General features: G+C 32.4%; 1 protein-coding gene across 2 annotated transcripts; it reads right to left on the reverse strand.

The window, feature by feature from the left end:
- Positions 1–1,317: 1,317 nt before the first annotated feature.
- On the reverse strand, positions 1,318–5,803 carry LOC115951336 (wall-associated receptor kinase-like 20). Of its 2 annotated transcripts, XM_031068545.1 has the most exons (3): positions 5,567–5,803; positions 5,162–5,239; positions 1,318–4,418 (listed from the first exon to the last, which is right to left on the reverse strand). In XM_031068545.1, the coding sequence occupies exon 3, from the start codon at positions 3,830–3,832 to the stop codon at positions 1,877–1,879; it is 1,956 nt and encodes a 651-aa protein (XP_030924405.1). In that variant the 5' UTR covers positions 3,833–4,418; positions 5,162–5,239; positions 5,567–5,803; the 3' UTR covers positions 1,318–1,876. The 2 variants fall into 2 exon arrangements, with proteins under 2 accessions (XP_030924405.1, XP_030924406.1); XM_031068546.1 differs by having other exon boundaries at positions 5,162–5,803.
- Between the last annotated feature and the right edge of the window lie 8,018 nt (positions 5,804–13,821).

Below are 13,821 nucleotides of genomic sequence, written 5' to 3' on the forward strand. Positions count from 1 at the left end.
TTAAACAAATGCATTTTGATGTTTTTTCCCCCCAACTAAATATCTCTTTGTACTAGTGATGGATGAACTCACTAGATTGATGAAAAATGAAATCTCTTGGTGTAAATTTTTGCGAATGATATAGTTTTAGTGAATAAAACTAAATGTAGACTTAATAATTAAGTTTCAAAATTTGAGAGATACTTTAGAGTCTTAAGGCTTACAATTAATATGATTTAAATCAAATAAATGGAATGTAAGTTTAGTAAAAGTAAAGATAAATGAGTTGTAGCATTTGATGGTTAAGAGATACCTAAGAACAAGAGTTTTTGATATTTTGGATCAATAGTTCATCAGGATTGAGAGATTGTAGATGATGTAAATCATAAGAAAAGCAGCGTAGGTGAAGTGGAGAAGCACATTAAGAGTACTTTGTGATTGTAGTATATCTATTAAGTTAAAGGAAAATGTTAGGATTGGATCAATAAATTGATTTATGTTATTGAATGTTGGGTTGTTAAGAAGTAACATGTTCATAAAAATCAGTGTAACTGAAATGAAATGTTAAAATAGATAACTAAAAATACAAGGAAATATGAGATTCAAAATAAGGAAATTCATTTAATGATAGGGGCAGTACCTATGGATGAAAAGATGACACAGAGTCGCTTGAGATGATTTAGTTATGTGTGAAGGCAATCAATTAATATAGTAATGAAGGAAGGGTTTAGTTTTTCAAGTTGAGAGAACTAACAAATGAATAAGAATACCTAAAATAATATCAATAGAAGTAGTAAAAAAACATGTTAATTAAGGTGGTAATAGAGATTCTAATTTTGAAATATAATAATATAAAAGAATACACATGATTGGTCGTGATTAGTCTATTGAGGATTTGTAGCTGACTTGAAAATTTTTAAACTAAAACTTGATTGCTAATGCAGTAGTAGATGTTAGGAAGTAAGAAGCCTCTTTTTTTTTTTCCTTTTTCATTTTTTTTTTTTTTTTTTTTTTTTTTTTTTTTTTTTTTTTTTTTTTTTTTTTTTTTTTTTTTTTTGTTCTTATCATTTTGCAACTCCTTCGTGTCTATCAGGTAAGAATCAGAAATCTTCATTCTAAAAAAAGAATAACATATTTCTCAGGAGTTTTTCATATGGATTCAACTTTGAAAAGGATTTCATGTAAAAAATAAAGCATGCTCTAATATTTTTTTATTTGGCCATCATTAATGTTTAAAAAAAGCTCTATAAATTACTAAATTAGTATTCCACTTAAGTTTGTGGGCGAGAATATGGAGCAACAAACATTATACGATTTGATATTGATTGCCATCATGATTCACACACGAATGAAAACTATAAACTTTAAGTTAATGCTTTCCTTTTTTAGACAATCCCTTTTCCCAATTCAAACTATATATATGCAACTGCTTTCTCCATTTCCAAAAGTTAATTTGTTTTTCTCCAAAGCAACAATCATGTTAAGCCCCAATTGATTCCAATAACCCCATTAACTGCAAGTCCATGTCTTCTAGAGCATTTCCATTTACTTTCTGTGGAAAGCAAGCATCTGATCCCAAATTTTTCTTTATATCTTTTCCAGTCACTTAAATCCAACCTTGGAATCACTTTAGAGCTTCTTTGGGCTATTCATGATCAGCGTCCTCTTGGAATTATTTATACTACCTTCTCTCATCCACACCTTCTACTTTGCAACATGAATATTCAAAGATGATATCCATTCATATAACAAACATACTTTAGCAACCAAAAAAAAAAAAAAGACATTAAAAAAAACATAACAAACATATCTAACAGGCAAATACTCCAAACACAAGCACCCCCAAAAAAAGAAGAAAAAAAGTACTATCACAGTACCATCATACTACGTTCATACTCTAAATACCAACCTCATTAGTAACCTCTTCTTGATCAATAATTTGGATTATGCACTGCAATTCTTGAACAACATCCTTCATTCCAGGCCTATTCCCCTTCTTCTCTCTAAGACAGGAAAGTGCAAGCTCTAAGAAGAGCTTTATGCTTGCCAGTAGTGTATCACCAGGGAGCTCATTGCCAAGAAGCTGCTGATCTACAACTTCCATGCTTGCACCATTGTTGACCCGGTTGATCACGTAAGTGGCTAGATTGACATCATCTTGATCACGTGAGAAATCAATGACCTTTTGGGAGGTCAGAAGTTCAAGCAACACAACCCCATAACTATAAACATCACTTTTATCAGTTAACTGATATGTACGATAGTATTCAGGATCCAAGTACCCTAATGTTCCTTGAGCACAAGTTGATACATGGCTTAGCCCTGGGTGAGCCAATCTTGACAGCCCAAAATCTGCAACTTTTGCATTGAACTCATCATCTAATAGTATATTTGTGGACTTGACATCTCGATGGTAGATAGGAGTGTATGCAGCATAATGTAAATAAGCCAGTGCTTCAGCAGTTTGTAAAGCTATTGTTAACCTTGTTTTCCAGTCCAGAAATGTGGAAAACTTACCATGTAAATGGTCATGGAGGGTCCCATTTGAGATGTACTCATAGATCATCAATGGCTGCTCACCTTCCACGCAACAACCCAAGAGTCTAACCAGGTTCTTATGATTGACTTGAGAAAGTATACCAACTTCATTGAGAACTTGTTCTGTGCTTTTGATGTTACCCACTCTAGCTGATTTAACAGCCACAACAGTCCCATCTTGAAGCTCACCTTTGTAGACTTCACCAAAACCACCACTCCCTAAAACCCTTTCTTTGGAGAAATTATTTGTAGCTTTCTTCATCTCTTTCAGGTGAAACATCCTTGAAGATTTCCCACCATTGCTTGATCTCAACATGTCCTCTCTTGCCTTGGCTACCCTTGCCTGCTGGTTGGAGAGTTTCCAGGATCTTCTTACTGCAATAGCAGTCATTGCTACTGCTAGAGAGAAAAAGGAGATTACCCCCATGGAAACCTTTAAGCTGAGGCCAGCCTTAGTGTTTCTCTTCTTTCTCAAGCACGTTCCAACACCATGGTCCCAATGGTATCCCTTGTTGCAAAGGCAACGGAGGCGGCCATTTAGACCAGAATGTAAACACTTGGAAGCCCTTGAGCAATCAAGTTGAGTCTTACAAACTGGTTCTGGTGGGGGAGTCCATTGAATTTCCAATCCCTCTTCCCATTGAACAGCAGGCTTCTCAGGATCCAAATGAATGATGCTTCTGAAGGCTCTACAACCTGAATTGTGAAGCCGTATCTTGTATGCTGAAGGCATACCACCAGCAACAAAGGTGCAACAAGGGTCAAGATTACTTGCACATTGAAGTGCTTTCTTTGTGTCAACTTGTCCCGAGCTATCCAAGTAACGGTGACAAAGACTAGAAGGAGTGCAATTGAGAGGAGAGACTAAAAGCCGCGGTGAACAGTTGAAGAGGAAGATTGTGTTAGATGAAGTGACGTTGAAAGGGAGAGATTGGTTCAACCAGAGACCCTCACTCACAAGCATGTCTTGAGTAACACATCTATCGGGCAGCCACGCCGATGGTTGCACCACCATGCGTTGAGATGCAGCCATAATGCTGAGTACAAGATAAGAACTTCCATTGAGGGTATCAAAATAAACTTTGTTAGAGTGGGGATCACAGCGAAGAGAGTAGTCTGGGTCACCGCAATTGGGGTTTGTGCTTAGAGGATATGGGACTTCAATGGAGCCACAATTTGGACAGGCCTTTTGAGAAGAACATTGAACACTAAGGAAAAGAAGAAAGAAGATACAGCTACAAAGGAAGTGCGGTGTTGTGTTTGGCTTGATGACCATTTTGCGTGTGCAAAGGGGAAGAAGAGATGAAAAGATCATCGTACGTGCAGGAAAGAAGAGAGAGTAAATATAAGGCTATAGGCCCATAGCAAAGGAATAAAGTGGGCACAAGAATCTATATTAAAAATCATGAAACTTTTGGCATTTATTGGAGAGGTGGATTCCTCTTCTATGGTGTCTAGAGGGACACATTTCTAGCTGTACTCGAGGAAAGCTTTTACCAGAAATGGCCTTAATACCAAGTTAAAGAGTAGGGAATTTTCCTTGTCTTTCATGTTGTTGAGCAAAAAATCATGAGAATATTGAAAATTTGGATTAAAAAATTACAGTTGATTAATGAATTGCAAGGAGGAATTCCACAACATAGTGGCCCCTGCACTACTACTTCTCACTTCTCAGTGTTCTTCCCTTTAGTAAATGATCACGTGTATCAGTTGCAAGACAAGTGGGAGACATACCAATAGACCATAAGAAAACTTAAGACATAATCTATTTCCTTAATAATATGCAATGACCAAGCAGTCCAAGAAATCTCATACTAAAACAAATGAACAAGAGAATGTTACCAAATAAGAAGTCCAGTTTGTTGACTGTCCTTCATGGAGAAACAAATCAAACCATCTATCTGTTTGGAAACATAAGAAAGAACAATCAAAACGAGTTCTTTTCCATTTTCTCCACTCTGGTATCCTTATTTTCCATGTCTTCCACCAGGTAACATTTTTGTGTTAGGATTTACAAATAAATTCAAAGTAGAACATTCAGAAAAGAGGGGGAACTTGAGATAAATTTTGAGAAACCGAAAAGTTGAAGGATATTTATTAAAGGTCAATAGTACTTACAAGAACAATTACATACATTATCAATTTATGTAGTCTTATTTATGAGGCCATGCTTGAAGCATAGAAAACCACATCGCTTCTCTTAAACCATAGTAATCTTATTATTTATTGCAAAAAAGATTCAAAAGAATTTAGTTTATAGCTAAAGGTGGAACAAATAATTAGAAGATTTTCAACTCCAAAAATTGACACAATTAAGAAATAATAACCTATGGATATAGACAATCTTAGCCACTATACCTCTTAGCACTGCGCCTCTTAACATTTTTAGCTTAGGCACAAAGAAAGTTACTGTTTCATTTTGAGAAGGAAAAAAAATGATGTGATCTCTTGCTTGATGATCTAACCATGGCAAAGCTAATCATACGCTAACTACTACAACAGCCAATTGAAGAACCCATCAAAGGTGATTCCCATATCTCATATATATCCAAAATACAATGGACCATTCGAGTTCAAGCAAAAACTTAACTTTGCTCTTCATCTTCATGTAAGAAATGTTGGGAAAGAGATAAAAACAAGTTACCTCTATTGTTGCATTGGGAGGGATTTCCTGGACTCCTTTGCTTCCATAGGCTAGCTCAGGAGGAAAAATTAGTAATCTCTGCATAAAACTAAATAATCAAACACTTGATAAAGGCTATAACTGTGACCAACTACAAAAATGCCCTTTCCCCTTCTCAAAAAGATCGAAATGTGGGTATGTGGGCATGAAAACCTTCACCTGCTTTCTCATTCTCATAAAGAACTTCAAATTTGTAAGAAACGTACATGCCACCAATTGCTAGGAATTTTGATCTCAAAATCTCAATCATAAAATTCTTATTTATATAATCACATGGGATCAAAAAGGAAATGGGGCAAAAATGATCCTAAGACTACAAAATACATATAGTAGTCTTGAATGAGAAATTAGAGGGTCTCCTCTTACCTGTCCCCGTTGAAAGCTCAAACAATTGGTTTAGCTTATCATTCTTGATAAAACAAAACCCACAATGCATATAGTGAGAGAGAGAGAGAGAGAGAGAGAGAGAGAGAGAGAGAGAGTACTTGTAATGGGAAAGTTGTAGTGAGTGAGAGGGTTATGAAGGAGAGATGGGCTGTGGCGATGACAAGGGAAGAGAGAGAGAGAGAGAGAGAGAGAGAGTGGTGGCATTGGCATTTGGGTTTGGTCGGAGTGAGTGACCGTTAAGAGTGGCTGTTAAATACTGGCCATGATTTCTTTTGGACATGATTTCCCTAAAATAGAAATAGAAATAAACATTAGTGGAGTATTGTATTGATTAAATTTGATTAGTATAAAAAATATAAAAATTGGTTGGAACAAACCATAAAAAAGATGATGCATTTTGTTTATAATGTTACTTATTTAGGCAATATATTGGTAATTGAATGAGAAATTAGTAGTTTAATGATTGTACATTAAAAAAGATACTCCGTAACTGCTTAGTTGTGTAAATTGAAAAAGATGTAATAAATTTATTATATAATGGTTTCAAAATAAAAAAAGCTCGAAAATTTTAAAACTTTATGTAAAACTAGTATTAAATTTTTTCTAAAATACCCTAAAGATATCAGTTACCCAACCCTTAAACTTTAAATAAAATAAAATAAATCCCTTTTGCATCCCTATTTGCCTTTCAATTCTAACTTGTGAGGTTAAGATAGAAGTGTAGAGTTTTATTTTGTTTTATTTTTTTAACGGAACATTGTGGATTCCCTACATGTAATTTTTTTTTTTTTTTATAAACCCCTACATGTAAATTATATGTGTGCGTGTGAGAGATACTTTTCTTGCTTGATGATATACTGAACTCATCTTAGTTGGTGGAGGAGTGTCTCCACATGGACCTATCATCACCCTTCTACCAACTATAACTCATCACATGGACGAGTTGTGGCACAAGCAATGCTCATTTTAAATAGAAAGAATCCAAAGTCCAATATAGCACCCACACAAACAGAGAAAAAGAAAAAAGAAAAAAAAGAGGACCCGATGCCCAATCCACCCATTAAACTGAACTTTTGGACAGGTTAAAAATGTGTGGGTTTGGGTTTTATCGGGTTGAGGTGGGAGTTAGGCCTAAAAGGCTAAAACCAACCCGACACGACATGTAATCAGCTTTATGACTATCTATGGATGATGATACTTTGAGGAAATATATAAGGCAATTATTTGTTTTAATTATCAAATTTGATAAAAGGTACGCACATAACATTTTGCACAAAAATTTCTTAATAAATTTTATGTGACAAGTTGTTATTAAATATTAAAAAAAAAAAAAGTAATGTCAATATTGGGATTAAAATGAAAATCAATAACAACTTGTCACTTAAGCATTATTATTACAAAATTGTTGTGGATTAATAAATTCTAAGACCACATAAATAAAATAAGATAGGAATTCAATATAATTTGGAAAAGTCCGAAACCCCTCCAAATGTACTTTGAGGATTAGGGTTATCAAAAGGCGCCCATATAATAATGGTTGGAAATATAAGAAACATTGTAACTGAAGTGTTTGACATTGTCCGAACTAGGTTGTGTCCTTTAATTATCTCCCCATTTATTCATCTTAGAACGCCTCCACCACTCACTCATCTGAAATATAATACCTGTGAAAATAAGACATATATAGGTTGTTTTCAAATGGCATATTTTGAAATCTCTATTTTTTTTTTTTTAAAAAAAAAACACACACACACACACATTTTTCAAATTGTTAGGCCGGTAGTGCTTGCTTTAATCTTTATCTGAATTTGTTGGATTTATGTGATACATTTTGTACATATACATATACACTAAGATAATGCTCGAATACTTAATTGAACATGATTAATGTAACAGTTGAATACCTAACTTAAATATATGAAATGAATTGGCACCTACCCATGCACAAAGTGCTTGGGGGTCTAGGGGGGAAAGGGTTCGAGTTGCGAGGTTAGCAGCATGTTGTAATTATTTCTAAAAAAAAAATTATTAAATGAATTTATAGTTTATTCTTTATTCTTTTGCTAGTTTTATGGACAAATTTCTTATAAGGAAAGCACTTGTATTGGATTCATCTTCTAAGGAAATTCGTATTGATTTGAAAATTTTTCTTACAAATCCTAGGCTATGAGAAAATGTACTATCATGTCATCCTAATGATCATGATGAAATAAAAAGAGCATATTTACAAAAAAAAAAAGTTTCTTGTTAACCTCTTGGCCATGATTTCCCTAAAATAAAAATTAGTGAAGCATTGCATCAATTTAATCTTGATTAGTTTAGAAAATACAAAAATTGGTTGGAAAAATCATAAAAAAAGATGATGCATTTTGTTTGTAATGTTACATTTTTTTTTTTTAATAAATGTTTATAATGTTACATATTTAGGCAATATGTTGGTAATTGAACGAGAAATTAGTAGTTTAATCATGATTGCACGTTCAAAACAATGGTTGCTTGGTTGTGTAAATTGGAAACATAAATAGTATCAAAACTTTTCTAAAATTTCCTAAACTTATCAAATACCCTAAAGGCTAAAGATATTAGTTACCCAATCCTGCCTTAACTTATACAAAAAAAAATCCCTTTTGCATACCTATTTGCCTTTCAAATAAATCTCCTCCTCTATTCAATTGTCTATTCCTTTGATCACGAGATTCAAGTGAGGAATGAGTGATACTAGTTACCATTTTCTCATATTCACAAACGGCTTTCTTCTCTTCTCACCCGAACTGAGCTTCACTCTCTCAGCCGTTGCTCTGATGCTTCTTCTTCGCAATGTTGGACCAAGCCTGCCATTGACGGCCTCAGGTATTTCCAATCCCTACATGAGGATACGTTTCTTCTTGTGATGGGTAACCATGGACAATGGTGATCATGATGGTGAGGGAGTCTTGAAGAGGTGTAATATATATTATGTTCTTTTTGGCTCTGAGTTCAATACTTAATTATCTATTATTAAAAAAAATACTTAATTATCTTTTGAACAAGATTTAGCATATTCCCTTTCTCTTACTTAGATGTGGCTTTTGTCTTATTTTCATACACTTCTATGATGAATTTTACAATGAATTGCCTTAAAAATTACCATGACTTTTGGGTGGAGTTGTGGTGTGCCTTTGTGTTAGAACCCCTTTCCCTCTCTCCTGTGTGTGTGTTTGTTTCTCAAAAAAAAAAAAAAAAAAAAATTGCCTTAGCTCAAGTCTATATTAATTTCCTCACTTCTTAATATTTGAAGAACTATAACTTGGATATATAATATTTAAAGTTAGGTATAATGCAGAAAGGACCGGGGTAATTACACTTTGGTGGGGTAGAGTTTCAACATAACATGGATTTTCATGAGTAGTTTAATTGGGCTTTAGAGTTTAGTTCTGATTTGATGGAAAGCAAAGGGAAACAAACGAGAAAATAAATAAATAAAAAGAACGATAAAATAAGTTAATCCCAGGTTTCCTAAGCAATTGCACATTTGCACCTAGGAAAAGAGGCAATCAGACCTTTTAGCAATGGGACTAGCCTTAGCTGATCTCTCAATAGTCTTCAATAGGTTGCTGGCAACATTACCCATCTTAAAGTCAATAATGTTAGTGTGGGATACTATTATCCGTAGATTGGCCTAAGATTAAAAGGTCATAATGTCGTGCACAAGGTTCCTGCTTTTGCAATGTCAGGGAAAGGTGTTTGTTATAGATTATCCTATATTTTAAAAAATAGTCCATGAAAGAAAATTTAATGAGACTAAAAAACTTAATTTGTGAAGGAAATTGAAAACATACAATTTTCAGATTTTTCAGTTTTTTGTTTTCAAAAGTTAATGAAAATATGTATCTAATTTAATGAATCTGTCCCATTTAATGAGTTAGTATTAGAATTCAAATTCTAGGAAGTAACAATATAGTATTTCAATATTTTCTATTTTTTTTCAAATTTTTTTTTTTAATTTCAACTAACCAAACATGTTTTTGATTTCAAAAATACAAAAAATTTGTTTTTTCTTTATATTCACAAAACAAGTTTTTGAAAATAGAAAACAAAAACTGTTATAAAACATAACCTTAGTTTTCTTCATATCGTTTTCTTCTGTTCTTCGAAGATTTATCTTAATGTGCACCTTGATGCTTACACTCAAACATTCACTCTCATTTTTGAAACTGCAAAGTGCCCTTTCTATTTAAATGATACAAATCTGTAGCAAAATTCTATGATATCCATGTATGTGTGGAATTGCATTTTACCATGATTCTTTTATGTTCAGCTGAGTCACCCATAAGGAGTTTGTCCAAGTTAGTTTATTTATGAGGGTTATATGTTTCAATATGGTATTTAGTTTGTGCCCGGGGAGACAATTCTTTGAGGGTTATCCTGGCTGACCCAATTTGAAATACTTGTGGAAGTAGGATAAAAAATATACATTTGATTATTAATTTATCTTGGTTTTCTTGTATTGCTCAAATAGCTTGTTCATGTATTATGTATATGAGTTTTCTCAACAAAAAAAAAAAATGTATTATGTATATGACATATGTATTATTAAAACATTAACGCACTTCTTTTCCATTATCTCATTATTTTTCTTTCATGTTATTATATATATTATATAAATACATTATATATATATGATACAATAAATACAAATAGGTGATTCTAATATCCGAAAAAAAGAAAGAAAGAAAGAGGAACGTAGGGGGAGAAGAATTCATGAGAGAGAGTTTTTATATTATCCCCCCAAAAAAAATGTTTTGTCATCTCATAACAAAGGAAAATTTATCCATTTAGTATTTATTTTATTATATACTAGTTTAATTCCTGTGCAGTTTTGATCATGAATTTATGACAAATATTATTTTATTGAAAAACAACAACCAGACTAAAATTTATTATATAATTTCAGAACTCTTCTATAATAACAATGAAAAAATAAATAAAGAAAGAAAGAAAGTAGATTTTACTTTTAGAAAATTATTAAGTAAAAATCAATTGGTGTCTTGACCTATGATAATGAGAAATAGTTATGAAGTGATCACCGTATGTTAAAATTTTATCCCATTTTGGATTGATATTTAGTGTGTTCTCAGCTTAAAGTAATCCTTTCTTGAGTTGTATAGTATTGCACAAGTTAAGGAAGCTATTATGGTGGATCATTTGCATCTCCAATCTCCAAAACAAGTGTATTTATCGGGAGTTTCATTTTACACGAGTAGTACATGTACAGTTGTCAATATTGCACCATGTACTGTTATTTGTACTTATATATTATTGGTCAAAGCTCATATAAATTTTTAAGAGCCTTCAAAAAAATATTCAAGTATCCACTTCAAAAAATCCCTTTGTATGAGAAAAGGGCTTGGATGCCTGTGTATTCGAGGAAGAGGAATAAAATGGAACTGACAATTAAACAATTGAAATATAACAATAATCCTATTATAGTATAACCCACTAGGAAGAGGAATAAAATGGAACTGACAATTAAACAATTGAAATATTACAATAATTCTATTATAGTATAACCCAATCAAGATATAAATCACGACGAGTTACAGTAGGGCAAGATAGGAACTTTGTAATGGTATCATCTTCCAAGTCAAAGACGTAAAGAAATCGACTAGAGGTTATTGTGAAGTAAATCGAATTCCGTTTGACTCCGTTTTCTGGTACAAAACAAGATATGTTGCTCCTATCAGAAATAAAAATAGCACGCTCTCCTATGTTCTTCACTTGGACCCATGCTTTCTTTGAAAAATCCATCCGTAAAATTATGAAACTGTGAACCTTTCTCTCGTACGATCCAAAAGACATTTGTTTAACAAACAGGAGCTCACCACACGATTCAATGAGATAAGTTCGGAAACCAAATCTAGTTATAGGTAAGGACTTACCAATATCCTCTACTGCCAACTTGGTAAAATAAATTTCTCTACCCACAAACTCGGCAGTATATAATAAATTACCTGCAGGCACTCCAAAGTATATCAAAAGGTGAATTTTTCCTCCAAGAAATGTAGCAGAACAAATACGCTCTGACCCATTTTCTTCAAAGGTTTGTTTGTAAAAAATTTCATCACCAAGCTGGCAAAAATAAAAAGTGCATGTTTTGGAATGAATGAATACTACATGAAACTGATGGTTGGGGTCATCTGGTGTTGCTGTTAGAATGCAAATATCATCATCTGTAATGTCTACCAATCGCGGAAGCTGCATCATCTCTTTAGAAGTAGGATTCAAAAGACACAAATTGTTTGAATCGAGATCCTTTAACACCAACCATCCGTTAGTACTAGTGTATATTAGTTTATTGCGCATCTCCGGAATGGTCCTTGTGTAAAAATAATTTTTTGATATGCTAAAAAAAGTTTGCCTTTCTTTATCTTTCCCATCACATATTACTAACCAAGGATATGATTGTGGGTCAGTAGGAGGATAGGAAAGCATAATTTGTTTCTCATTACTTGGTTCTTGCAGTTGCTCTTTCCTTTTGCGTGCCTCTTCCATTACTCAATCTTCATGTACCATTAAAGAAAAAAATAAAAGAAAATTAATTTTTCAGAAGTACAATATAATAACGACACTTAGCAACTCCAATGGAATAATATATAGCATGCAATTTTTTTTTTTCTTTTACAATTATATATGTTACGCACATGAAAACAAATAAAGAAAAATGACCACAAAGTAAATGAGATTCCTATGACCTACACAGAAAAGAAAAGGCCACCCTTAAGGCCTTAACTCCATATTCTAAAGTTTTTTGTGCTGCTTTTATCTCCACTAGTTGAGGAACCCTCCATATTCTAAACTTTGTGATTTTATAAGTGATATATATGAGATCAGAATCCATACATGAAATTCTAGGAAAGAACATAATAACAAAGGGAGGAAGGGTATTTCTTACATACCCTTTTTTTTTTCCATAAAGAATAAATAATGACATATTACATACCTAGCTTTGAAAGTATTTTTTCTAAAAAAACAAAGCTTTTGAAAGTTTTTCTAGCAGATCAATTCCCTTATATAAAGAGCGCACCTCCTGAACAATGCCGTTGTTGTGTGGGAAATCTATTCCTAATGCTCCTAGGTTTTGGATTTGGATTTGTAAGTATTTTAGCTAAAAATAAAATTGATTTTAGTTTACTTCTGCGAATTTCATTATTGGCTTACTTAGTTTAGCTTTATCTCTCTCCTCTCTATTTTTTAATTAATCATATTCTTTTCCTTTTCAAGAGAAAAATGTATAAAAGACCTTCCCATCACACCTAAATTCACACCCAATTTTATACATATTTCTTTGTTAAATAAGTAACTAAATATATATATATATATATAAAATAAATATTTGATTCCTTTACACCATATTCAATTTGGTCCCTAATATATCATGTCAATTTAGTCATTACCATTATTTTTTGGATAAAAATTGTTAACCGGGCTAATAGCCAAAATAAAAAATTATATAGTTTCCGTTGATGTGACAATAAATTTTTTTTTTTATTTTATTTTAGCCGTTACTCATATCAATAATTTTCATCTAAGAGATAAAAGTATGAACTAAATTGACACGATATCGAAAGATTAGAGATCAAATTGAAATATTGTGTAAAGAATAGAGGCCAAATACATAGTTTACCCAAATAAATTTATATAAATAATAAATAATTAATGCATTTGGAAAATTAGAGATGTAAACACAGTGTTTTTATTTTTAAAATTGATTAAATTTTTAGATCTTTTAAAAATTTAAAACTATTAATATACTCTCATGACTGTGTAATCTGTAAATTATTTAATAGAAAATATTATGTAAAAATATTTAAAGAATATAAATAAGAGCATGCAGAAATTTATATATGGCTATAATATATATATAAGTGTTTTTTTGGTACTAACCGGACCTTTAACATAACACACTCACGTTACTGTCGAGAGTTATAGAAGCCAAAAAAAAAAAAAAAAAAAAAACACATAAAGAGAAGTAGAACAAGAGACGAGAGTGACATAGATGTACATGTTCTACAATATTTTTTTTTATTCATAATAATTTGATATTGAGAGCTGCCCACCCTTTGTGGATGGGGTTGCCCTCTAACTTACAGTATTGAAACTTACTCCTATTTATTAAGTTCGTTGAAGAAAAAAGAGAAAATTGTGTCCTATAGACTATATAGTTAAGTCCGTAATTTATTGGACTAGTCAATGAT

This window comes from Quercus lobata, chromosome 7 (assembly GCF_001633185.2).
Source record: "Quercus lobata isolate SW786 chromosome 7, ValleyOak3.0 Primary Assembly, whole genome shotgun sequence".
Lineage (NCBI taxonomy): Eukaryota > Viridiplantae > Streptophyta > Magnoliopsida > Fagales > Fagaceae > Quercus > Quercus lobata.

What these genes read in the sequence shown, in the direction of transcription:
- LOC115951336 (XM_031068545.1), bottom strand. Translation starts at nt 3,832, where the DNA reads ATGATCTTTTCATCTCTTCTTCCCCTTTGCACACGCAAAATGGTCATC.